At 36.4% G+C, this 27,798-nt stretch overlaps 1 protein-coding gene and 1 long non-coding RNA gene across 3 annotated transcripts in view; one reads left to right on the top strand and one right to left on the bottom strand.

Moving 5' to 3' along the window:
- Positions 1 to 17,854, bottom strand: part of LOC149784536 (uncharacterized) — a 90,221-nt gene extending 72,367 nt beyond the window's left edge. For both annotated transcript variants that reach the window (XR_016413890.1, XR_016413889.1), the window contains exon 1: positions 16,841 to 17,854. This is a non-coding gene — a long non-coding RNA (uncharacterized LOC149784536). The remainder of the gene's footprint in view (positions 1 to 16,840) is intronic.
- A 156-nt stretch (positions 17,855 to 18,010) lies between these two features.
- Positions 18,011 to 27,798, top strand: part of LOC149784535 (RNA-binding protein 24-like) — a 41,939-nt gene continuing 32,151 nt past the window's right edge. Inside the window, exons 1-2 of the mRNA XM_089932622.1 lie at positions 18,011 to 18,380; positions 27,020 to 27,143. Of these exons, the coding sequence (XP_089788748.1) occupies positions 18,207 to 18,380; positions 27,020 to 27,143 (298 nt within the window). The 5' untranslated portion in view covers positions 18,011 to 18,206. The remainder of the gene's footprint in view (positions 18,381 to 27,019; positions 27,144 to 27,798) is intronic.

Genomic DNA, 27,798 nt, shown 5'->3' with positions numbered 1-27,798 from the left:
AACGTAATATCACGGAACGTCGCCGAGACGCGGATATGACGTCAGGCCACAGGGAAACTGGAAACACCATATATGCAGCTGAGCGCCCCCTATGAAATCACATTTTATGCACACACACACACACACACACATATATATATATCCATTATGAATGGGTATCATTATTTTAAATTTCTAGTAGATAACATAATATAGTTGCCAAATAATAATGCTTACAATGCATCTTCATTGCAAACTGCAGACTCAGATCTACCGTTACCAAGACATAAGATCTGGATCAATGCAGCTTATTCAGAGTAATCAGTAGAAAACAACATCAATCCCGATCTGCTAGTGCGTTTTACAACGGCTGATCATGGTCGATGTTGTTCCCAGTTAAACTTGTTTTGTAAGCGCCTAATAAGAACGTACATACGGTAGATATTTCTTGATCCATCGACGTTTAACATTAAATTATTTGATGCATAAAAATGATTTGTACATTGATTTAATCATACATTTTGTGAAACAGAAGAAGTAATATGTCGAATTTCTCCTAATACATGAACATGTATTGTAAAGCGATGGAAAACGTGATGAACACGGCGAATACCAAGACGATAACGGAGATGGCAACGACGACGACAATGGTGAAACAGCACGCTCAGTTTCGATCAAAGTAAAACCTGGTCAAGCATCTTATAACTTCAACCCATGCAATCCCGTTGGAAGGGAATGGGCCTTTAGAGGTTGTCTTCAAGTCATCAATTATCAGTGTATGGAACAGGTACAAGATGGCAAAGGAATTAAGAACTTCAACTTACATCAAGGAGACAATGAGAACAAAATATTGTTTTTACTCAAAATGCACCAGAATAGAGGCGAATGTTTTGTGCAGGTTCTTGGAGCTGCGAAGTATTTTCCAACCAGAAGACATAAAAGCTTTTTTCTTTCTCCCAAACCATGTTTCTCTCGGCAACGATGATCAGCGGTAAACCAAAATAATTCAATCAATGTCAAGCAATAGATGAGTGTGTTTTATCACACCACTACTGTGTTATTTCCATTAATGCACCCATATTAATTTTTCCATATCAGTCACTTGTGATAACAACGCATGGTGTCATAATACAGCCGATGACGTCATGACGTTGAATGAGGCCAAGACAAAATGTCAAAAGCATCTCAATGTTTGAGAAAGTCATTACTTTGCTATTTCATTGAATAATATTGCATTTAGAACATATGATACATATAACATTGTAAATCCTTTCAAAGTCAAATCCATGAAAGACGTTCAATTCTTGCTTGCAAAGTCTTGGAGTTGATGTTAGTCAACTTCGTAGATTTCACCGAATATTCATGTACGATCCTATCTGAACGATTGGCTTTAACTAAACAAAAATTTCTAGTTTAAATCTCTCTCTCTCTCTCTCTCTCTCTCTCTCTCTCTCTCTCTCTCTCTCTCTGTGTGTGTGTGTGTGTGTGTGTGTGTGTGTGTGTGTAAAAACATCAGAAAACGTTTTGAAATCCCACCAACCGGAATAACAGAATTTAGATGTACGTTAATATTTCATGAACTTGACATACCGTATGTTTAATGGTTATGACACACTGCTACATATATGGGTACAGTGAAACACTTCAATGACACGTGGCACCGCTCCGGTGGCTTAGTGGTTACAGCATCCGCCTCGGAAGCGGGAGGTCGTGGGTTCGATACCCGGCAGAGTAATACCAAAGACTTACAAAAATAATACTAACAGCTGCCTTGCTAGACTCTCAGCATTAAGAGGTTAGTGTTATGACTGCTCGGTCTGGTGTCAGGATAATGTGACTGGGTGGGACATCATGCAACATGTCTGTGGCATGATAACCCAGTGCTAGGCATCAGTATAAACTGCCACACTGCAGACATCGTAGCGATATGACTGAAAAATTGTTAAAGCTACGTTAAAATGCCTAATCACACGCATAATTGATGACACGTGACTTCTAAACTCTGAACCACCGTTTATATTTTTCGATCTCATCAGTACTCAGAATTGATGGCATTCGATCTGTAAATTAATTTGGATAAGTTTTTTAGTGTCCTGGCACATGCTGTAATGTGTCTTGTCCAATGTCACATCATGGTAACCAACTCGGATTGATCCGATACTCGCGTGTCAGCAGGCACTGTAACTACTTGGCCCCAGCGGTTCCTACCTATTTTCGTCGCCTTTCACAACAACAAATGAAAACAGAACGCATTTTACGAGCTTGCCATAATTCAAAGCAGTTGCAAATCAAAATGAATTCAAAATGAAAAGCATAAACGAGGTAACGGGTACATGTTTAATATGCATACAGAAAAGGAAAATGTTATATGACTCGTATTTTTCTAAAATACGAGAATTTTTGCCGAATATATTAATTTTTTTTGTATTTTTTTTAAATGTAGCTATAGAAGGTTTATATGGGTTTTCTGGCTTTTTAGCTTCCAAAACAATGCTTATTTTTAATGTCAAAAATGAAGCGTAGCGTTAAAAATAAAGAGAAAACTTTCAACTTCATTGCCTTCCAACGTTTTGTTGTCATAATGGTTTGAAGATCTTTTTATTTGAAAAGAGACAAATAATGGAAGCATGGATGTTACAATCACTCATACACACAGACAAAATGACGATATTTTTCTGCTTCTTTCTTTATAGAAAAACTATGTCGAATTAATGTCTGAAAAAAGCGATGATGATGAAGACGACGAATATGACAATTAATAATTATACATGGTGATAAAGTTGTTATTGCTATTGTTGTTGTTGTTGCTTCTGCTGTTGGTGTTATTATTATTATTATTATTATTATTATTATTATTAATCTGTTGCGAACATTTTCGCTGTCACTGTTTTTGCTTCTCATTGCTATGTCCTTGATTGGTTGCTTTATATTTTATCTTCAAATCACCTTTTTATTTTCTTTTATATACATATCGACCAGTATATTGTCATAGTCAATAAACGTTGAACGTTGGCGTGTGCGTAGGTGACGACAGGTGCCCCTGGAATGAAAATGAAGTCCTGAAACGCTGACGTCTTCACACCTTTCATCTCCTGTCAGATCTTCACACGGTGGATTAGTGAAGCGCCTTGTTTTTGCCTATCTTTTGACGATCAACGGCCAAAACAATGCAGAAAATGTCGGAAAAGGAGATGCCCAGGACTGGAATCTAGAGACGTCTATGATTTGCCGATTTTCCATTACTGTAGGCATATTAATCATGTCCACGTGTGTTCTATTTTCCAGAAATATGTAAACAACAAATTTAATTACTCCATCGCTCTTGACGAGCTTTGTTCTGCTGTGGCTGTGCTCGCGTAAGCGTTCTGAACAGTCCTATCTCTCTCCATCAAAATTGAACAACACACCGTATATAATGGTCCACGTGCAAGACCCGTACAAGACCAGCAGACGACAATTTGGCCATTTTATCACTTCCAATTTAATTATTTCTTGAATTATCACTATTTGAATTAGATCTTTAGTTAATTGTCATCGCGAAATAAAAAAGAATGCACAAAGAAAGTGACGCAATAGGACAAAAACGTCGGTTTTGATTTATGTTTAACTGGTGCAGCAACTTAAAATTTTATCATCGAAGCAAATGGGGATACTTCCTTTTTTAGAGGAATGCCGGTTAATTACTAAATAATGGATGTTTTGCTTCAAATGTACTGACAGTTTCTATACGCGTGCGAGTGACCATTGCGTGCGTGCATGTGTGTGTGTGAGAGAGAGAGAGAGACAGAGAAAGAGAGAGAGAGAGATATTCTAAACGACAGGCCATGGTCATTTTGAGACGAATGTAAACAGGCCCGGCCCTAGGATATGCGGGGCCCATGGCAGCATACGGTGCCCAAAGCAGCAAGCGATGAGCGCGGGGCACCAAGCATAAAAATTGCATTGCGAGTTAGCGCGGGGCCTAAGACGGTTGCCTCTTTCGCCTTGCCCTAGGGCCGGGCCATTCAATAAATCGCATTACTTAAAGAGTAATTGTCGCAAATCGTTGCCACAACGTGATGCATTGTCAAGATTCCAGACAGTAATAGTAATGACGAAGTGTACAGTTTATGTGTCAACCATATTTAAATAATATCAATCCATATTCTCAATCACAAAGAGATTTCTCTAATTTAACTGGGAAAGAACGAAGGAAAGGAATAAAGCCTGAAAGAAAGAAGGACGGGGTTCAATTCAACAGTTTAACTTTATGATATTGACAAGGATAAGGACAATTTAATAATAATATTGATACTACTACTACTACTACTACTAATAATAATAATAATAATAATAATAATAACAATAATAATACTTATTATTATTATTATTATTATTATTATTATTATTATTATTATTATTATTATAAGCTGATTTATACATAAATGGGGACCTTGACCACCGTTGAACGGAATAGGGCAGCAATTAGTTGATCTAGAATTTATATTCTAATAAAAGATAGTCTGGCGAAAATTGAAATAGGCCAAAATATTTAAATAAAGTTCCACCCGTCCATCCATCCGTATGTATATATATATATATATATATATATATATATATATATATATATATATATATATATATATATATATATATATATATATATATATATATATATATATATATAATTGGAAATTTAAATAACCATGTTGTCCTTAAATTTTACAAATATTGTTTGGAAGATCATTCAGTTGGAATAAAATTACATCTTAATAGTGGAATGACCACCTTCTGAATCCCATATAATTTCTTGAATACAAGAAACATGCATGGAATTGCATATTATGCAAAAGAAAATATACATGTACGAATAATATCCGCATAGTGTAACAGTCTCATGATTTGCAAGAATTTTGCACAGAAAATTTGTGGTATTGTGGGTTTAACGCCATTTTCACGCCGCAGAAAGAACCACCAATCCACGTGAACCTACAGACAAGCTTTGTCACATACCTAATTTGTTCTAGCCAAGACTTGATCTCACGTTCTAGATGTGTAAGTGATCTGTACAGGCGAGCACATTAGATCACTTTAGCACCAAGTTCCTCACTTTTTCGTTAACATATTTTATGCAGTCGATCAACAACAAAACTTGGAGAAAGGGTCCATTCAAGTGAGTTAAGGTCTTATTCAGACCACTGGTCAACTAATCAGACCAGATTGTATGTTAGCTCGTTCTGAATGGTTGAATCGTTGTAATAAGCTTTGTTCCCTAACGGTTTTCCAAAACTTTTCACCTCCTCGGATGTATGTCATCTGCATGAGGTTCGGTTTTACCAAATGTAGGGAGCTTTGTTATCTCTGACGATCTAAAATAAAAACTTCTATATGCTGTGCTCATGGAAATTATCGCATGTATACGTTAGAATTATTCCGTATCCATTTAAATCCAGCCTTGGAACTAGAAGGAATGCCTTAAAAGTAACCGATATTCGGTTTTATTTTCTTCCCGGTTCCTGTTCTGACAAACGACGTTTTTTTACAGCTACGATCATATGGAGATTTATGTAACTGAATTTGATTCTATGCTCTCCTTTACTTAGATTTTTAAAAAAGTCGGATCAGCTAAATATTTTTATTTTATTTTTGATTTCACCACGAATATTTGATAAACAGTTTTGACCTGTAGAATTGGTCGTCCACTCTGAGACCATAGTTACGATTTGGAACTCTGGCATTTAATCGGATCTATATACATACAGCATCTGGTACATAATGAATGCTTCAGTAATACTGATTCTCGCCAACATACACATTTCAGGATGCTTCTGTAAATAACACATGATCCAGTAGGTCAAATGTCGAGATTTACTTTCAATTTAGAAATTCACCCAATAGCAAAATGAGAAACTGTGTAGTGCAGCTTTACCAGACTCGCGTTTGCTGTTCGCTGACAAATGCGTTAAAGTTCAGGTGCTCGTGAGACCGCATATACCTAACCCTCCATCTTTCGTGAATGTACGGAATCTCCGTACTTTTTCCTCGTAGTGTAAAGCAAGCAACCAATCAATACAGTTCAGGTGAAGTTTTCAAAAACTAGAGGTGATGTGGATAATGTAACAGTTATGCAAATGGCGTCATTGATAAGTTACCGGCCACTTACGGCAAGTATCTCATGGAGCCGAGCGAGGTCTGGTTGAACGAAATTTGGTAACTGTTACTTTGTTGTGACATGACCTAAATTGGCAGCATGACGCAATAGTCTACGCAGATATTACAACCGATATGGTAATGTCGCTGATTGTTTGGTAGGTCAGTTTGCGTTCCTTATAAATACCTAGATATCACGTATATTCTCAATTTTGATATTTTGTTTATGTTTTGGACCGACCACATAAACTATGGCATGATTCTTGTTTGTATGCGAATTACTTTGTTTTGTAGTTTATTTCGGGGAGTGGGTGTTTTTTTTGTGTTTTCTTGGTTTGTTGGTTGGTGGGTCGAAGTTTATCCTTCTCCACAAAAAATGCACATCGGCATTTTCAGTGACTTATTGCGACCGCATCAACATTTTCAGTGACTTATTGCGACCGCATCAGCAGCGATGTTAAACTATATCTCATTTTTAAGTTGTCAATACTATTTTTGCTTGAAAGAATGCCGGAAATATGTAGCGAAACATTTTGAGATGGGAAGACATGTCTTTGTTGCTTCAGGTTTTTCTGAAGCGCCTTTTACAGACCATCGTATGGCGAAGCTCTTACGGAACCTCTCGCGATTCTGGTGGACGAGACTACATCTTGGTCTGAGTGGACCGCTCTGAGTCAAGCGAAGGTCTGGTCGAACGAATATATTTTTGCTGATCATTGCGTCACACTTCGTATGTTCCTGAGACTACAACATAACTATCATCTTCCATCTTTACTGAATGTATTTCTCGTGATTTTCCCCAGTTATTCACCGCGCTGATGGAAAGCTGGCATTCATACCAATTCAGGGATAAGTGTCCAAACTAGATGTTTTGGAAATGGTGTCCTGTCAACTCGTGTACAATGACCGAACAAAGCGAGGTCCAATTCAATGTTTCAGAAAATGAATGCATGATTTCAAAACAATGAATTTAAAAAAAATGATGGAAGAAAGCTAAATCGTCGTTCTCACTCATCCTCCGCCCAATAACGTAGACTGGTCCCCTGTCGTTCACTTGGCTAAAGCGCCACTTACAGTTGTGCCGCGGTTAAATCTATCTCAGCACATAACATATATGAACTAACATTTTCGAAATATTTCTATTTAAATTCGCACAACGATTACATTTTTAACAATTTTGGAGAAACCTGTTTAACTTAGAGAAACAAGCCTCCTAAGGAAAGAATAAAATATGTCTGTTCGCATACTGTACAGCACATCCGTTCCGTATTGTAACATGACGTCAGACAATGCAGGTCAGTTGCGCTATATAGGATGTATCTCCACTATCGGTCTTTCGCATGCTTAATGAGCCAAACTTGAGTAAGACTTGAGTGTTAAAGCTTTATATAAGAAACCAACACACAAGTCCTGACAAAATTCAAGGAATTCTCAATTGCCATTGCAAGTGAACTTAAGTTTAATTTGCACGTGAAAGAAAAGCAGAATCTTCACTCAGCTTTGCTGCAATTGTTTGCTTGATTTAATTACATCTAACATTTTCATGCGGAAAATAACACGTTCAAATCAGCAAGGACATAAATATTCGATTGCGTGATTTTATAGCGAATGTTAGACAGGGCCAAACAACGTGAACATCATGCTTCGTTACTAACGTGCACGTAAATTCAATTTGGTAAATCAGGAACTAGTTGGGCAACTAATTCGTTTTAATTTTAAAGGGCGTAGACTTCAATTTCTCAGCAATGGAGACCATGTGACGTGTTACATCAGGTTCACTACACCAATAAAGTAACCCTATAAATTTAATGTTATACATCTGCTGTGAGGAGCACACCATTCTTGGACAATACTGGATACATTATGTAAACCAAGGTTGACTTATTGATTAATGTGTTAGGAAGCTATTGTATTGAAGACTTCCACATGGCAGTGTGAACTATTACTTTTGGCAGTTATGTATTGAAGACGGATAAAATAGGTATTATTTACTAACAACCAACTGACAATATAAGTCTCAAGGAATTGACGTTTAAAGTTTCCATTCAACTTCGAAACAAATAATTCCCAATAATTCCTCACGTTTCGTTCAACTCTGTGTGCCAGTTTGTAATCAAATGACCTCGTTGCACACGGACAAAGTGGGACGAAATGGTTCAATGATTCTTAGCTAGTTATAAGATGTGCTTGGTTTACAAATGCAAATATAAACTTAACTCTTTTTATGTCTAAAGGTAAAAAAATTCATATGTTAGGAAGGAGGGACTGTATATTGGAAATAGCCCGTACGTGAAGAAATATGCACACCTTACTTGACTTGTCAATGCAACGGCGTTAATATACCTCCCATTAGCCACCCCGACAATGTATGTGTACTTATATGTATGAGTAAGTAATTTATGAGAACAACATGACATTTTAAATATCCCGACCCCATCCCCAAAACTATGTTTCCTGACAGACGTATCTGTTTATAATTCAAATCATTTATAAGAGTTTTTAAAAGTTTCAAAGAGTTTCAAAGATTTTTCAAAGAGCAATAAATCTTATTTGAATAAACAATATGTACGTGCGTACGCGTCTGTGTTGCATATCTAATACAACGAAAAGAAAGAAAGAAGGAAGGAAGGAAGGAAGGAAGGAAGAACGAAAGAAGTAAAGCATGAAGAAAGGAAGGAAGGAAGGAAGGAAAAAAGAATGCAAAATTAACCTAAACTAAATATAGAGTTAACGCAGCGAAAAAAAGCTTTTTTTTAAATATAAAAAAAGAAAATTGCAATTTAAGTGGGCACACAGATTGCAAATAACATTGTACGAAAGGATTAAAATAGTTTAAGAATTTACATTTCGTCTCTAGCGTTTCAGTTCGAACGACTGGTCTAATGTTAAAGTGGCAATATGCTGCCGTCAGGAGAATACAATAGGAATTCTGATGATAGACCTAACCCGCCTGTTCCTTTATTCCGGGCGGTTTTTAGAGAAAGATAAATACAAACAAGCACACACACAAAAAAAAACGCACTCTCCCCCTCAAAAAAAGCAACAAAGAAATACTGACCAAGTAGAGTGTACTGGATACTTTATCAGTGTGGAAAAGTGGGCAGCACGACAAGGAAATAACATGAATAAGAAATGATAATCTTGCATTAATGAATATATTAGTAGCAGTTTATGCTAGGATTAAGAAACCAATGGTATTTTAAGTGGAGCTGAGTAAACATTAAGGGCAATCGCATTGGGTGACACCATCCCTAGTGACGCCTAGTGAGGACAACAATAATTTTGTGTTCTTGATGAGTGTATCATAGTTCTTAAATGACTGGTCACTTGTTCATTTGTTTTAACTGTCAGTTACCAGTTTAAAAGACAACACAAGAAGTGATGATACAAATAAATATTGGTATGGTATCTTCATTGTTTTAGTGCTGTCGCGTGGTGTGGTACCTTCATTGTCACCACATATTTAAAATGAGGTGTCTTGTCTAATTTGTCCATTTGTCTTTTTAGATCAAATGGTTTTTATTTCATGACAAGTCTAAGCGCATCATACCCGTGAAATAATTTGTTGTGCATAACGACAAAAGAATTTCTGTGCATTGCAAGCTCTAACTGAGAAAAACACGTCTTTGTTCCTATGTTTTTGTCTCTGAATTTGAGTAAAACGATTCCTGATAATAGGTTAAACTTAAAGTATCGAACTAGAAGTGCGACATTTGTATACAGTTTCAAATTTGCACTAAAGTTCGTGATAGATAGATAGTTGTTGATTCTGTTGTATGGTTTAACGCCATTTTCAGCACAAGATATGTTATACATGGCGGCCAGTATAATTGGTGGAGGAAGAACCCTGGAAAATCCCGGGAAGAACCACCGACCCACGAGAAGCTACTGGCAGGCTTTCTCACGTACCCACGTTAGCCGAGCCTGAGACTCGAACTCACGCAGACAGAGATGAGATGTCTGTGATCCGTAACGGTGAGCGCTTTAGACCGCTCGGCCACTCGGGGCCCCTGATTAGATAGATAGATATATAGATAGATAGATAGATAGATAGATAGATAGATAGTAAGGCAGATAGGTATGTATGTAGATATATGGATGGATGGATATCCCCGTTTTTTTACATTTATGTGTATATCGCCATAAAAAAAGAAGACTGTTTTGACTTTTGATGTATAAAGAGCCTTGATGGGTAAAGGAGTATGAAAGACTCTCTAATACATCATGTTGACTCGAACATTACCAACCTATAATAGTTATAATGAGGAGTAAAGGAGTATGAAAGACTCTCTAATACATCATGTTGACTCGAACATTACCAACCTATAATAGTTATAATGAGGAGTAAAGGAGTATGAAAGACTCTCTAATACATCATGTTGACTCGAACATTGCCAACCTATAATAGTTATAGTGAGTAGTAGAGGAGTATGAAAGACTCTCTAATACATCATGTTGACTCGAACATTGCCAACCTATAATAGTTATAATGAGGAGTAAAAGAGTATGAAAGACTCTCTAATACATCATGTTGACTCGAAAATTACCAACCTATAATAGTTATAATGAGGAGTAAAGGAGTATGAAAGACTCTCTAATACATCATGTTGACTCGAACATTGCCAACCTATAATAGTTATAGTGAGTAGTAGAGGAGTATGAAAGACTCTCTAATACATCATGTTGACTCGAACATTGCCAACCTATAATAGTTATAATGAGGAGTAAAGGAGTATGAAAGACTCTCTAATACATCATGTTGACTCGAAAATTACCAACCTATAATAGTTATAATGAGGAGTAAAGGAGTATGAAAGACTCTCTAATACATCATGTTGACTCGAAAATTACCAACCTATAATAGTTATAATGAAATCTTTACATCGTCAAAACGCATAGGAATTTTGTATTTGTCACAAGGTGTGACACAAGTGGTAATGAACGTTATTTAGATTCATACCAATCCCTCGCCTCTTTTGGAATTTAAAATGCTTATTTACGCTTTTATCTTCGAATTCCCCGGACAATGAAAAACATTATATGCAAAGTCAAAACTGTTAATGAAAAAATAGTTCCTACAATGAAGCGACCAATGCAGGGTATATATCTGTAAGACTTTTACATCCTTTACTGTCACGTTATCAGCTGTATGCGTGATGCCGAAACTTGAAATCGTTTTACCAAATTTGTCCAATGACGTCGTGAAAGTAATGAATTATTAATATTTTAATTTTGTGAAACAAATTTTCATAACATTTGATAAAGGTCAAACCATGAAAACATAAAATGTTTTTTTAACAATTGCGATTTACTCAATGGATAGTTTAACAATGAGGAGCTGATTACTGATCACAGATAAATTAGTCATGAATAGGGGCAAAACGCCTTGGCAGGTTTTTTCTTCACATGCAGTTAACAAAATCTTAAATCATATCAGACAAAAGTCACCGCAGCTATTGATCCGAGTCATCCAGGGGTACTCTTCTCTGTGAATCGGATGGAATGAGGGATCGGATTACATTAATTAAGAAATATGAAACGTCTGTTTCGCAACCGCTCACGTGTGGAGAGCGGAATATTTTATCTCCTTATCAATTCCCAAGAGATAACGGCATCAAGATGGTACCCACGAAATTGATGAGCAGCATACGTGACGTGGAGTGTGTCATCCTAGACTGAACAGAAACGGTCGCATTAGATGGCTTTAATTAAAAAGTTGGTACACAGTTTCATCTGCAACCTTGTGAGCTTCCTTTAAACACAGTCTGAGAGGCTGTACAACTTTGCACGAAAAAATCTCTAAATATTTCTTTTGTGTTTAATCCTAAATTTTCAGCAATAACAGCGAAGCTCTGCATAATTATACGAGACATACACAAAAATAGAAGCAAAACAAATAAAGCAAAATAGTATCCACACACAAAATCATTTTCTATCATACCTGAAATAAAATCTAATATGACTAACACTATTCAAAACTACATCATGTTTAATTAAAAAATATATATATTTGTAAAGATCTTCCACTTTATACATTATTATAATACTTTGTTTGGTATCAGTACAGACGTGTATCAAACAAAACAAAATAACTTTTTTTTCTTCAGGCAGTACATGAATAGACAGGTCAACTGAATACACAGTGATGTAAAATGAACACAATACCCACAATATACGTAGTACGCACATGCCAAAACGCGAAGTTCGATAGACGGTGCCAGTGTGAATTTTTTTAGCTGTTCACCCTACGGCAGGATGGCAGAGATATCAGGTTGAAACTGTAGACCGAAAGAAATGCTTTTGATATATTTTCAGTGGTGTTTCATTAAAATCTATCCTTATGACATCTATCACGTGTATGTTTTCTGTCCTATTTCAGAAAATAGGACATTCGTGGCTTCTGTCATGTATACTTAATAAGCTAATATACTTAGAACTGGTTGTGTGGTAATATAATAGCAACTACTTTATCTATCACGGTAAAACAATACAATATTTGGGTGTACTAATTTTCATCACGATACGAATAGAACTCTTTTTCATCGCATATTAGCAGAACTTGTAACAATTTAATAATGTGCGGAAAATCTCGACGTTTGGACAACGCAAATGTATTCCTTTCAACGAACGTCTGACTTAACTATCCCTTAAGTACCTCTCTGCGTATCCCTTAAGTACCTCTCAATAGTTTCTCTTAAGTCTCAATGCTTTACTTAATTAAACTGAAATGCTGAAACTTGTTAAAATTCTAGAAATAAACGTTTTCATAATTTTGCTCCAGCATGTTCATGTGTGTCTAAAAATAGCCACTACAGCATGTCCACTTGTGTCTAAAAATAGCCACTACAGCATGTCCACATGTGTCTAAAAATGTACGGAACGGCAGTTCGAAAACACAGCCACTACAGCACTACGATAGATAGATAGATAGATAGATAGATAGATATTTAGATAGATGGATGGATGGATGGATGGATCATACATACATACATACATACATACATACATACATACATACATACATACATAGAACGACCGACCGACAGACAGACAGACAGACAGAGATAAATAGTTACATTTAGGCTACCTGGGACATTCACGAACACTAGAACAGCCGTACATTAATACGATTTGCTGTTCTTTTGTTTCGTGTGCCAAAATCTGACCCTATAAACCTCTCATTTCCCCTGGACTGCTGCTTATGAGATTCCTTTAAACACATATATTTGCATAATCTTCAGTATAATTTCACCATGATCAGGAACAAGTCTAGGTCTTTTCGTTTGCTACCTTTTTCAATTGAAAACTGCAAATCGAAGAACAAAGACTGGGTGCAAATTATGCAGTCTGGTTTTGTTTGGAATTCATTGTTACACATAAAATATATAAATGCAGAAAGAGAATCGAATGTCTTTTGAACGACACGAATTACTCCTATGTAAATTTGCACAAATATTCCTAACAAATAGTGCCGTAATATTTATATAAAATAATTCTCTTTCCGCACCTTTTTGTCTCCTAAATATTTGGAGTTTAAAAATCATGTTCACCGGTCTTTCTCAGAAATAATAGAATCCATACAAGTTGTGTAGCTATTCAAAAGCGTTTGAAGCGGCAATTATTACTGGGGTGTATGAGAACAGATGTAAAGGCTTTGGTAAACAATTTATTTTTCGCGCCGTATATTTAATTTAACCTTCTTTAGCCTTTCAACCCCCAACCCAAAAAATATACAAAGAAGATTACGAGGAGATGTGAAATAACTTTTCTGATCATTATTCAAGTATTGAACCAATGAGCTATATTTAAGGTGCTTCAAAATATATGGTTTTAGGCATATACACTTGTATGTCTCTGTTCGATTTTCTATACTGGTAATAAATAAATAAATAAATAAATAAATAAATAAATAAATAACATCCGTTCATCGATGTTCAATGTAAGAAGAAGTCATTTTGCAGCCAACATTTTCGTCCTTTCAACAGTCACTTCTCTCATTCGTTGATTAATGGCTTCCGAGATATTGTATCGATTTGCATTTATAATGAATTCTCGAATCTAATGCCTCTCTATCCATCCATTGATTTGAACACTTGATTTATTATTTTACATCATTAGTTTTACATACTTATAAGTCTATAACAGTAAAATAATAAAGCATGGTTTAGACAAGCTGAAACGAGGCATGATCACGTGCTTTGCAACAAATAAAGAAATTATGGCAAAATCCTCATTTTTTACGTTAAAATATGATCTTTGCAAGCTTCTTAAACAATAGAGACTGGTTTCGTATTTCGTAGCAAGCATATTGGACTCCGCACCTGTGAAATACCATATGAACATATTTATGATTATCCTTGGCGAGATACCTACCTATAAACATACATACATACATACATACATACATACATACATACATACATACATACATACATACATACATACATACATACATACATAGGTAAGTACATTAAAAAAAAACATTTGGGATTCGAAAAGGGAATAAAGTCATTGCAAACCCAGTAATTCGTGTGATTGGAAGGAGAAAACGAACGTGATGAGAACATGAAAAATCGAATAGGATAAGTGTATTCCCTGCCATTGGATATATTTCAAGCATAGAGACAGACATACGCTGAGACACACGTTGATCGTTTCTGATCATCACCGTGATATACTTCACTGAACCTAATTCAAAAAATGGTCTGAAAGAAATCGAGGTGATGCAGAAATCAGAGCATATAATTCTCTGAACTTAAAAGTCTACGGGATTCCCAATGGTCGAATAAGTCGCCCCCGTTGGCCTATTGGTTTAAAGCGCTCACTTTTACAGATCGCTGCCATTTCAGCTCTGAACGCGTAGTTTCGAGACTCAAGCTTGGCCAGTGTGGGTACCGTATGTAAGAAAGCTAGTCAGTAACTTTCCGTGGGTTGGTGGCTCTTTCCGAAGTTTGCCGGGTTCTTATTCCACCAGGTATACTGGCCGCCATGCGTAGCCTATCGTGTGCTGAAAAAATAGCGTTAAGCCCACATCAAAATGGTTGAATGAAAGAACTTGTAACTTTGGGACTCGACATTTAGTGCAAACCAAATTATCAGTTCAATAAATCACAGTATTGTCACCGAATGTAACTGAAAATATTGCTTGGTATTATAGTTGATTTCTGTTATTCAGCCTGCTGAACAATTTTATTATCTTTAATGTTGATATTATTAAACAATCTGTCACCAATTCAGTTCTTTCAAGTACATTTTGTAACTCTAGATACAAAGGCTGGGAAGGAGTTACTAATGAAATGCTAATAGAACTATAAAATATGTATGTTTGTGTTTGTATGCACGATGACTCTTTTATTTTTTTTTAATCGATCGGTTTAATTGATTGTGACCGATGGATAATGGGTAGGAGAAAGACATGATGTAAAATGTTGGGAGTCAAACTACGTTTTTAAGAAGATTTTGATTTGAAGTATGTTGGCAATGAAAGAATTTTGTGTCATATGCTTTGACCGGGATGCTGAAATATTTAGAAGGAGATGTCTGTGAATAGACGCAGACTGTACATAATTCTAAAACCTATTTTTGGATTTTGACTTAACAATTTGGCATGGATATAAACACTGATCGAATAAAGACACATTTTGTCCTTACTATTGAATAAGTGTGTTGTTCTGCTTTTTGTCGAGAGTTAAATGGCAAGCATATAAAGAAATGCCAGTTTTCTTTATACAGTTTTCTTCTGATGCCGATGTAATATTTAAGTTCATTTTTCTTCATATACTTTTTGCTTATGCATGTATTTATTTCCCAAATCATGCAGCAGTTGATATCTTTGCAAGCACTCGTGCCCCTTACATTCCTCATCATTTTCAATTTAAATTTCAATTCATGTAAATGAGTTTATTTGCCTTTTTGCCTCTTTCTCATACGCATTCACACGTTTCTTACACACATACGTGCGCGCGGATGGGCACCTGAGCTCAATATCGGACAGCTATGTTCTATACCTTTTCTTTTGTTTTAACGACGCTTTCTACATAATTACTGTGCCATATAATGTTGAGTCAATGAATTGACTTTCGCAAGAACACACACAGGCTGTCAAACCTGGTTAGCATCGAACCCGCGATCCTTGAGTCCAACGCTCTACCAACCGAGCTACCGTGGCTCGCCGGGCATCTAAAATTAGGATGTTACTGTAGATAATAAACATATGAAATGTGCGTATCTTGCAGGCAAAATAGACACCAGACGACACCACTGTCCGTTCTGTTTTCTATGTATAATATATAAGAGGCATGGAGAACTTGAACATTCATCGGGGAGAACAACTTTGGGATACTAAACTCTCTAGAAAATAAAACATTACACAAATCACAGCAAACACTATGCGTATGAAGCTTCCAAAGCAAATCCCAAATTCAACACAGTAAAAGAAGAAGAGAAAACAAAATAATGAAGAAAAAGAAAATAACAGAGGTTTATAACACACGTGGAGAAATATAAAAAATTACACTTAATTCAAACGATAAAGATCATTTTTATTTCAGTTTTCACACAAGAAAATAAAGGCAACTCGTCAAAATGTTGAAATCAGAAACTTTCAAGCTATTAGTTCAATCTCGTAAAAAAGTGGTATTTAAGATATAATTTTCTAAATTTATATATTAGTAAATCTTTTTCACACTGCAAACTAACGGCAGAAAATCTTCACACTGCAAGCTTACTGTACCTTGTTTTTACTTATAATTTTTCTTAAGTCCTGCGCGTGCATGAATTATCCTTTGGTTTGATTTGTAAGAGCTAGGATTTCGTGAAACATTTAGAGAGGTACTTCAAACTAAATAAATCCACAATACTGGAGACATGTGGTATCATAAGAGCACAGGAATAATCCACAGTGGTTTATTGAATAAGCATCTGGGAGAAGCTGATCAGATACAGGCATATTAACACATCACGAGTCCGGTCCGGGGTGGCCGTCAAATCTGTGGAACTGATCGTCCGGATCATTGCTCCGTTGTACCCAAAATCTCAGCAATGACCTATTCCTGTCAACGTTACTATGACTCCCCACAAACAAATCGCTAGCACTATGTAGATGGCGCGCTTATCATGATATACAAATCAGTCAATAAACAATAAGAATTGTTTACGCACGGTATGATTTAGAACTGACATCAACTTTGTCTCCTAACCACGTAATGACAAAGATGTTTAGCCAGAAAATGATTGTCTCTGTACACAATACCGCAAATGTAGGAGATTTACAAGATTACGATTGTGTTCTACAGAATGGTTATAGAGCAAATACCCGTACAAATATCGAACGAATTAATTCCAACCAAGAACCCGTCTAATAGATGACAAGAACACTAACGAGAATTTAGTCGTGTGTCACTTAAGCAGAACAACTTTTGGACAATATGCCCTAGAGCTAAAATTACGCAGTGTTGGATAATCGCCAAAACATGTGGGGGCCCATGCACGCTATATCTCCTTTTCTCGACAGTAACTATCTGCAGTAAAACAATTCTTTTCGCAATGACGTTTCACCGTCTAGATGGAGCGATGCTCTGAAATTTTCGTGCCATACCAGAGCGGTCAAAAAATTAATCGAATTCTTCTGCGAACAATTCCCTTGAAAACCGTTTTAAGGTACGGTTTTAGAAGCTTCTCTGCGCACCACAGTTGTAATTTAATCAGACAAGTACTTCTCGAACGCTGGGAGGTAGGAAGGCGTGTTTTAGAGGCGAAGGCGAGGCCTAGAGCACGCCGCACGTGGTTTTAATTATATGCACGGGGGCGGAGCGAGACTTGGACAAATCTAATGCGGTGTTCAATCGTTAACTACCCAAATATAAGATATATATACCCACAGGTATTCATATACACTAACAGTAGTAGGCTCTAAACACTGTAAGAACAGACCGTTATATCTCCGTTATACCGTAATAATACTCTTTGTAACGAACGGCCGTCTAGACCAAGGGTAGCTGAGAGTATATATTTCACACGGGCATTCTTCGGCTCTCTCTGTTCATTCTTTAGTTTTAGTGATAGTGGATTTATTTAAAGACGGTTTCAACTATTGGAAAATGGCAAACACGATTTCACAGAAGGATACTACATTTACGAAAATATTCGTAGGTGGACTACCGTATCATACTACGGATAAATCCCTACGGGAATTTTTTGAGAAATTTGGAGACATTGAGGAAGCCGTGGTAATAACAGACAGACAGACAGGAAAAAGTCGAGGATATGGATTTGTAAGTGTTACGCTTTTTTCTATACATAAATTGTTCATAACATACGTGATGCAACATACTTTTAATAGCTCATACATCATGTGGTTTTTGGGGGTTTTTTTTGTACTCTGTAGCAGGCAGAACGGAGGAATGGCTTCTTGGCTTTAACCCTCGTGCAGACTAAAGCTGGCATTTGAAAAGATCACTCACGAGTGTTTTTTTAACGGCTGTTAAATAAATATTTATCAAACAGTTGGGAAATAAGGGTTTGTTTTAGTCTTGGAGCGTTGAGTCCTGCCAATTTCTACTATCATCTGAGAGAGAGAGAGAGAGAGAGAGAGAGAGATTACAGCTCGACCGAGGCCTTCGAAGTTCCCACCAATATGCCTTAATATGCGATCTCTAGGCCAAATGCATAATTTCTTTAATACATTTTGCAGACGGAGTGTGTAATTTACCTTGTCAGAGACCATTGTGTAATTTACCTTGTCAGAGACCATTGTGTAATATACCTTGTCAGAGACCATTGTGTTAAGTTACCTTGTCCGAGACCATTGTGTAAGTTACCTTGTCCGAGACCATTGTACACTTGTGAATATGTAGATCCTTAAACAAGCTATGTAATCATCAACATTTTTGTAATATAGATATATTTCCCCAAATCTATTCACATATTCGCATGATAAACGGCTATGCATTGCAATTCTGCGCTGGGAACTTACATTATTTGTAACTTAATACGTCCAAGGATTGAAAAATGCCTCCATAAATTTATCATGTCACTAAAAGATAAAAATCGAATATCTCTGTTTTCATTAAAAATTGTCAGACTTTTATCAAGATCGAGCAGTGTGTGCGTGTGTGTGTGTGGGGGGGGGGGATGACTAACCATGAATCATATAACCGGTTTTTAAAAGAATATTTCAAACTACCATGTAGCTGGCGGACAAATGTATAGCCAAGCACGTACTAAAGGACAATAAAAAAAATTAACCCCGAGTTGCTTTAAACAGGGTATTGTCATTCGAATGCCACGCACTGATTCCTGTCTATAGCTTCTTAGTGAAAATTGGGTATGTGCACTGACACGTCTATTGCGTATGGACATCTCTGTCCCATGCAGGTAAAAATCAACCTGATAATTCCGATGTATTTATCAAACAACCTATGAATCCCTCGCTATGACGCTAATCTTGCTTGCATTTATTTACTGGGTGAAAAATAAATACAGGTCGATGCTACTGTCGTACATCAGGACTGGGTCTGGTTTAATTAAAGCCATGTAAATTCACTTGTATCCGTTAACAAGACAATATAATATATTGTCACATAGTTTTTGCGCAGTAACCGCGTGAATTTGTATAACGCGCTTGTATTACGGTGTTAACTTAGGAAAAGCGCGTGCAACAAAGAAGTTCAATCCAGTGCAACAAACTGGTATGGATGAGAGGGACAAAGCACATTGTGATGTATTGCTTTCCTTAACATTAACAACAAAATTGATTTTAACGCAAGACCAGACACAATTACAAGAGAGAGAGAGAGAGACAGAGAGAGAAAGAGAGAGAGAGAGAGAGTGTATTGTTGTTGTAGGGTTTAACGCCATTTTTCAGCACACGATAGGCTATACATGGCGGACAGTATTAATGGTGGAGGAAGAACCCGGGAAAACCCACGGAAAGAATCACCGACCCACGAGAAGCTACTGGCAAGCTTTCTCACATACCCACATTGGGAGAGAGAGATTACTTGACACTATCGTGACAGAAGACAATGGGTACAGACTATGCTAGGGGGATTATATTACATTAATAGTCTCATCAGGTATAAATAAATCGAGCAAAGTTACAGAACCAGCAATCAATCCTTGTTAGGCAATACCACTAAACATTAACAATACCGAATGATCTACGATTTAGAGTTAATTTACGACCCATGTCCTCGACTGACGATTGACGAAAATGTATGGCTTGAAATAGTCTCGTATTTTTTTCCGCTTGTAATAACATTTAACTTGTACTCATGGGATTTCGAAAATCATTTGACACTTTTCATTATAGTTTTTCTTTCAAAGTTAGATATTTCTTGTTAAATCAAAAACAATTCAATATTTTACGTTCTATGCTAATGTTGATCATTCTTAGCAAATCCCCAGATGAGTAGGAAATTTCACTTTCAACGGATAAAGCACGATCTTAACCACAGGGGAGAAACCAACCTTTATTTATCCAAATGGCCAGCGTATCATCGATTCAGATGTTCTATATGGCGTTTTATATTGACACAAATAAAACCTCTGCGTCTGGTTCTAGCATTAATTCTGTCATACCTGCTAGGTTCTGATGAAATTTCAAACGCGATCGAAAAGCCGACTGAAGTTTGGCTGCGGTGTTAGGGTTATGATGGTCCATTAAATGAATTTAAAGATATTCAGAGAGGATGGAATGAGTCAACACAAGAAATGATATACCAGACCAGCTGTTAGATACTTTGCAAAAATGCAGCCTTCTGATCGAAATCGACATATTTCGCTGAATAAAGCATGCGCCTTGTGCAAATCTCTTTGTAGATAATTCACAAACGCAGTTTGTATGTTAACATGGGCCGCACTTTAAGTTTTAAAAAGGAAACAACACGAAAACGAAAATGGGAATTTTGTGCAAGCATGTGTTAAATGGACAACTGTCTGTTAATCATCTTGAGTGGAATGGTACACAACACCCGGAAAATGGAATCTTGATTTCGATGATTAAGCGAAACTTTTGCCACCAAATTCGTCAGTTCGATTGAAAAGACAGGCGTATTTATTTACACTAAATCCCTAGCACATGTACCGAAAAAACGTCTTGAACTTTTGTTCTTCGATGAAAGACAAGCAATGGTTGTGATGAAACCATACCAGTGTAGTAAAATAAATGTAAGGAAAGGGAAAATGAGTAAATTTGAAGTAGTTGGTTACCCGCATATATGTGCTATATTATGTAAAATGAGCAGAAATACTCAAATATTTATAAAGGCATACCCGTCGAATAAACAAAAGTGCAATAAAAAAAATGAAGAACGAAAGATGGAAGGGAAGAAAACATGTCAGGAACCCGAAACGACTCAATTGAAATTTCGTCTAAACTGGTCTATTTTACTGTCGGTTAGTTTAGCTCACATGGAATAAATGACACGAGCTATCTGTCGTCAACGTTGTACTACACCTATAATGGGGTGAAAAGAGGCAATCAAGCAAAGAATTGCCCTCTTTCTCAAAGACCGTTACCTGGTTATTGTCTCGCTTTCAAACTTTCGTATTTTCTTCTTTTTGAATCTTGATTACTATCGTTTGACCCTGTACACGCCCAGGCAGACTGAGAGAAAAAGCTTTTGATAATGTTATGGTTATCATAGCGGTTTAAAATAGGGTAAAGTCACAGAGTTTGTTGGTCTTTGTTACACGTATAAAATATCCAACCAGATAATACACTCTGGTGCAAAGTGGTAACTGGAGGATTCGGTTGACCCGATGCAAATTTAGAAAACAACGGGTGGCATTAAGTTCTAATGGGTCTTAAATGTCACAGCATCCTTGAAGAATAAACAAAGAAACGTGGACCTTGGTCTGTCAAACTCATTAACTCAAGTATGATCAGGGGCGCCCGCAGAATTATTTTCGGGAGGTGGGGTCAAGGATGTAGTGGTCAGCTATTACGTTTTACGGATGTGGGCTAAATCACGTTTAGATGTGAAATCAGAGGTGGCGGAAGGGGCAAGTGCTCTTCCACCCCCGCTCATATCTACAATAAATTTCCTTTTTTCTTCGACCTATACAGTTTTCAAATATTGTATATCTTCATGTTCAAATATTTATTTTGATTCAGGCTATTTTAGTAATCAGTTTCGATTGTGCTTCTCTTTATGAATATCTTCTTCAGCAAACATGCTACAAAGTTATTATTATTATTATTATTATTATTATTATTCCAAGCAATTTTTACGTTATTCATTACTTCAGCTAGTAATTAAATCATTGCAGTTTTAGGTAATTACTGAATTGTAACCTTTCTGAAACGAAATTATGGTAGTTGCCAAAATCAGAACTTGTAGATTGGATTGTATTTCTCAATTTCAACCATCTCGGACAAAGCGTTTAATTTTCCTTGGGGTGTATTTGGGTGCAGTTGTGATTTTCCTACCTACCAAGATATTTGTTTCTTTTATCACAAGAGAATTCTATTTTCAACCAATGTGATGGATATCATAAGATTTTTCCTCCCATCATATCATAGCAAGGGAATTTATTGAAAGCCATTTCTGGGCTAGAAAGTCTTTTTAAAAACATATCAGATCCCCTACCCACTCCACACCATAATCCGATATCCGTGATTCTCAGAACGTTCTTTCTTCATTTCTTTCCGTTTTGATAGTTGACAAATTCCACAAACTCTGCGTATCCTCGAAAGGGGAGTTGGGGGTTCCTGTAAACATCAAAATTCCTCTTTGTCAATAGCTAGCGCTGTTCTTGAAGTGGTTATTATGGAACTCAATGCATCTGTATCAGGCAGTAAATCTAGCTTTTGAAATTACTCCAGATACAAATAAACTTTCTGGGTATAGACCGTCCTGCGATAACCTCTTGGTCATTCTGTTGAGTTTGATTGAACCTGTCACATAATTCGTTCATGTACATACCTTACTCGATGATTAAACAAGGTGGGGGACAAAATCTTCAGTTTTCAAACAGGCAACTCAGTAATGCAAATATTCGGGTGTATTGTTGAAACGGAAGGTTCCCAAACACAAGGCAGTCCTTGATATTTGTAATGTTACTAATCATGCAGTAACCGTTTCTTGTCGTTTAAAAGAAAGGTACATTTCAACACATAGGTGAAGGACCGCTTTAGCACAGACGTATCATTGTTTTGAGACCTTGTTTTTCCACCCCAAAAATACAAATAAATTAAAACGGTCACTTTGTGACCAGTAGCTTTCCGTTCATATAGAACGATGACAAGAGCTGAGCGAGATATTTTGGAGAGTGGGATGGCTTTTAAAGGAACTCCTATATCATGCAGAGGAAATGGAGACCAAGTGCCATTTTCAAGGACGAATAAGCCGAAACGAGCTGGCGTTGTGTGTGTCTGTGTGTGTGTGAGAGAGAGAGAGAGAGAGAGAGAGAGACAGACAGACAGACAGACAGAGTTGTTGTTGTTGTTGTTTGGGTTTAACGCCATATTTTTCACTGCATGATGGGCTATTCATGGCGAACAGTACAACTGGTGGATAAAGAACTCGGGAAAAGCCCGGTAATAAACACCGACAACGGGAAGCTACTGGCAAACTTTCTCACAATCCCACAATAGTCGAGCCCGACACTCGAATCTACACTAACAAAAGTGAGATGATAGTGATCGATGAGGGCGAGCGCTCTAAACCACACATCAAGGGCCCGAGAGAGAGAGAGAGAGAGAGAGAGAGAGAGAGAGAGAGAGAGAGAACAATACATGGCGTCTAGTCTATGTACTATACTACGATATACCCTCACTTGCAAAATTCTTAAAGACTATACTTCAACACAGAAACTTAAGAAAATAAAAGTGCATTTGATCCTGTACGATGCCTTATCTGTAATAGTCTCTTAACACTGGTGGAGGAGACATGTGGAGAGTTTTAAGTGAATAGTCGCGTACTTAAGCTTGCACGTGAGAACATGCTTAAAAAATACTGACAGATAGAAAAAAAAACAATACAAACATTTAATATTTCCGTTATTCTAGTATATAAATTAGGATCTGATCCTAATTTTCTTATCAACCGATTATTTATTTACTGAAGGTTCAGATGAAAAGTTTACGTTTTTTTTAATATTTGGAGCGATATAAATAAATACAAAACCCTCTTCTACTGACATAGTCCCGGGGCCTCGGTGACCGAGTGGTCGAAGAGAGTTTCGAGTCGAGGCTTGACCGACATGGGTATGTAAGAAAGCTTGCCAATTGCTTCCCTTGGGTCGGTGGTTCTTAACGGGTACTTTCTCGACCAAATATGCTGATCATCGTGTATAGCTCATCACGTGCTGAATAATGTCATTAAACCCGACAAAATCAAATAAATGATATACTCTGATTTTAATACCTTATTCTTTTGCCTCTTGTAAACTATGTTGCAATGCGGAGAAGTCTAAAACTTTACTGCGCAATGTAATCAGTTTCTCCGCCTTCGAATGTAAACAGTTCATATTCCTGGTGCCGGTTACACCTGAAGCAAACACTTCAAATAAAAGAAAAACTTCACAAAAAAAAAACCAAAGAAAAACTGGGAACGAAAATATATAACATAATAAAACACAATGAAACAAACAAGCAAATACCGTAAAACGTAAGCAAAAATATTGGGCAAACAAAGCAAATCCGAGAACAAGTAATATAGAACAGACCTGTCATCGAAGCAATACGAACAGTGACATAACAATAGGAACCATACAAGCTGATTTTTAAATATATTTGTCAGAAAAGCAAACGTCGTAAAAGTAAAGATACTTCCAAAGTAGAAATGGTAAAAACCTCCTTGAGTTACATGCATCTCCTCGAGTTACATGCATCTCGAGTTACATGCATCTCCTCCGCTGCAAACACTATTACGTTTATCTTAATTGTTTCTTCTACATACAGTATCTGATAATTTTAGCACGATTTTTAGACAATTAACAGCAACGACTAATGTAATACTGCTCTCGTTTAGAACAGGCTGTACTAGAAATGTATCGTTCCGACCGAGGATACTTGAGTTTATCTCATTCCAGACTTTATGCTGTAACTTAAACAGTTCACTACCACAAATTTATATCATTTTAAATATAAATCCCCACATTCAAGTGGTGAAGATAACGAATGGGATATGGTGAACCATATCATTACGTACATGATGTGTTTCTACCATCTTATTCTGGCTTATTGGAATCGCATGATTAACACATTATAAGCAAAGCAGATATACAGGCGGCTACAATTCAAGCGAACCTTCTGTCTATTACTTCACATGAAGCAAAAAATAATCAAGAAAAAACCCGACAAAATCAAAACAAACACATTGCTCAGAAAGCAAGAAAGCAACTGATCAAACAAGGAAGCAAGTAAATGTTGTAAGAAGAAGAAGACTTCTTTTCGTTTGAAATTATGCTGACACTGTCGGGATAGATGCTGAAAACTTAAATTGTAAGTAAGCAATCAAACCGACCAAGCAAGAAAGCAATCCTGTGCCAAGTGAGAGAAAAACTTTTTCGGAAATAAAGACAACCAGACATGATAGGTAATAATTATACGAAAGTGGAGGACGAATATAATAACAAATAAGAATCTATATCAGTGACTATATATATATATATATATATATATATATATATATATATATATATATATATATATATATATATATATACGTGCGTGTGTGCGTCTGTGCGTGCGCGCATATTTTACTGTACAACTCTGTATTTTATCTTGGGTTGCATGATTAAAATAAACGACCTGCTATCTGAACTCTTCGATCGATTGCACCTCAGCAAATAATACGAAACTTAAAGACACTACCGTGGCCAATAAATCAAGTCTGAGGACCTTACGGTGAAGCCAATAAAAGGAGCGCTGTTCCGTCTGGTAAAACAAGCCAGTCTCTCCTCTTGTCCTTTATGCCAATACTTCCCCTATTGTTTTCAAAAGGGCCACTTACTGCAGAGATTGTCAATAATAAAAGCAAACATATCGGAACATAAACCGTTTAACCGGTCAGTTTAGTCCGCACGGGGATCAGAATTCGAGAGTAAATTTGGATTTAATGTGTAACCATACTATCAGATGGCAGTGGGTATATACTTGTGCTCGACAAAAATGGTCACGGTTAATTGGATCAAAAGTCTAGAGCTGAAACCATTCATTGCAAGAAAAATCGTTACTTTTCAGCGGGTTTACAACCTAAACTGCAGCAACGGATATACCGAACAATACAACAGTAGCACAGTCGGTTATAACATGTTACTGTTAACTGAGCCTCAGAACAGACGTGAGGTCTACTAATAGCTTAGGATTCGTGTACGTTACCGTGGTTACGGTGTAAACAAGAAAGTGATGATATCTTTGTTTCCTTTATCACAATATACTCAAAAATATTTTTTATTAAATTATATGTAGCCATGACATTACATTTCAAAAGCGAAAGAGTGATAGATCTGTTTGTGGGTACTGCCTAGATCCCTACTCTTACTAAGGGGAACATATACCTTACATTTATATTCGCAATATATATATATATATATATATATATATATATATATATATATATATATATATATATATATATATATATATATATATATATATATATATATATATATATATATATATATATTGCGAATATAAATGTAAGGTATATGTTCCACTTAGCTAAATTAAGTTAATATATATATATATATATATATATATATATATATATATATATATATATATATATATATATATATATATATATATATATATATATATATATATATATATATATATTTGAGAGAGAGAAAGAAAATATCTGTGTCAGACATTTTGTACCGATTATTATATTATGAAACGTTGAGAATGTGTACATTCAAAATAGTATTCTTATATGAATATTCTTTCCGCCCAATTTAGGTTACCATGGCAACAAGAGATGCAGCAGAAAGGGCGTGCAAGGACCCAAACCCAATAATCGACGGAAGGAAAGCCAACGTCAATTTGGCGTACCTTGGTGCCAAGCCTAGAGGTATCCCTGCAGGTAAACATTTGGGTAGCTTAGCTATTCGTATTTTCTTTTCTTTCTAGTCAGAGACTCGCAGTAAAATATTTCCCCAAAGTGATATCAATGTTTAAGGAGGTGGAGGGCTGGAGTTGGTGGGGTAGACGTGGGTGTGATTTGGGGGGGGGGGGCGGGGGTATGAAAAATCACCTGTACCCTTGAAGCCTTCCCAGGAGATTGCGACTAGTTCTGACACCTGACAATTGCAACTAAAGAGAAAAATAATTCCTCCATCAAAATTATTTTTTTAAACTCGCAAAAGGGAATTAAATGCATTGATAAAAAAATGCAATGTCGCACAGTGCTGGCGACACTAGGTAAAAATACGAAAAGACATTGATTTAGTGCTAATTTTCATGTACACAGTATGCCCATTTGCACCCTATTCCTGCCCATCCATCTCCGAGCTTCGATTCACGTTAGGATGTAACAGAGCTCATCACATACAAATGTCAAGTTCTCCAGACGTCGTATTTTCGATATTTCCATTAATCAAATTCACCTTGGAAGTTCGTCATTTTCTAAAATTAATTTAAAGTTATATGATTTTTAGGACTTCAGTTCTAATACTTGCTTGATTAATTTTTTTTAATCTGTCTTGTTGTCCAGGGCTTATGAATTTGATCTCGAGTTA

Source organism: Sinohyriopsis cumingii, chromosome 14, assembly GCF_028554795.1.
Source record: "Sinohyriopsis cumingii isolate HCF-2022 chromosome 14, ASM2855479v2, whole genome shotgun sequence".
Taxonomy (NCBI): Eukaryota; Metazoa; Mollusca; class Bivalvia; order Unionida; family Unionidae; genus Sinohyriopsis; species Sinohyriopsis cumingii.
The sequence above is the reverse complement of the archived record's forward strand: the minus strand, read 5'-3'. Positions and strand labels throughout refer to the sequence as shown.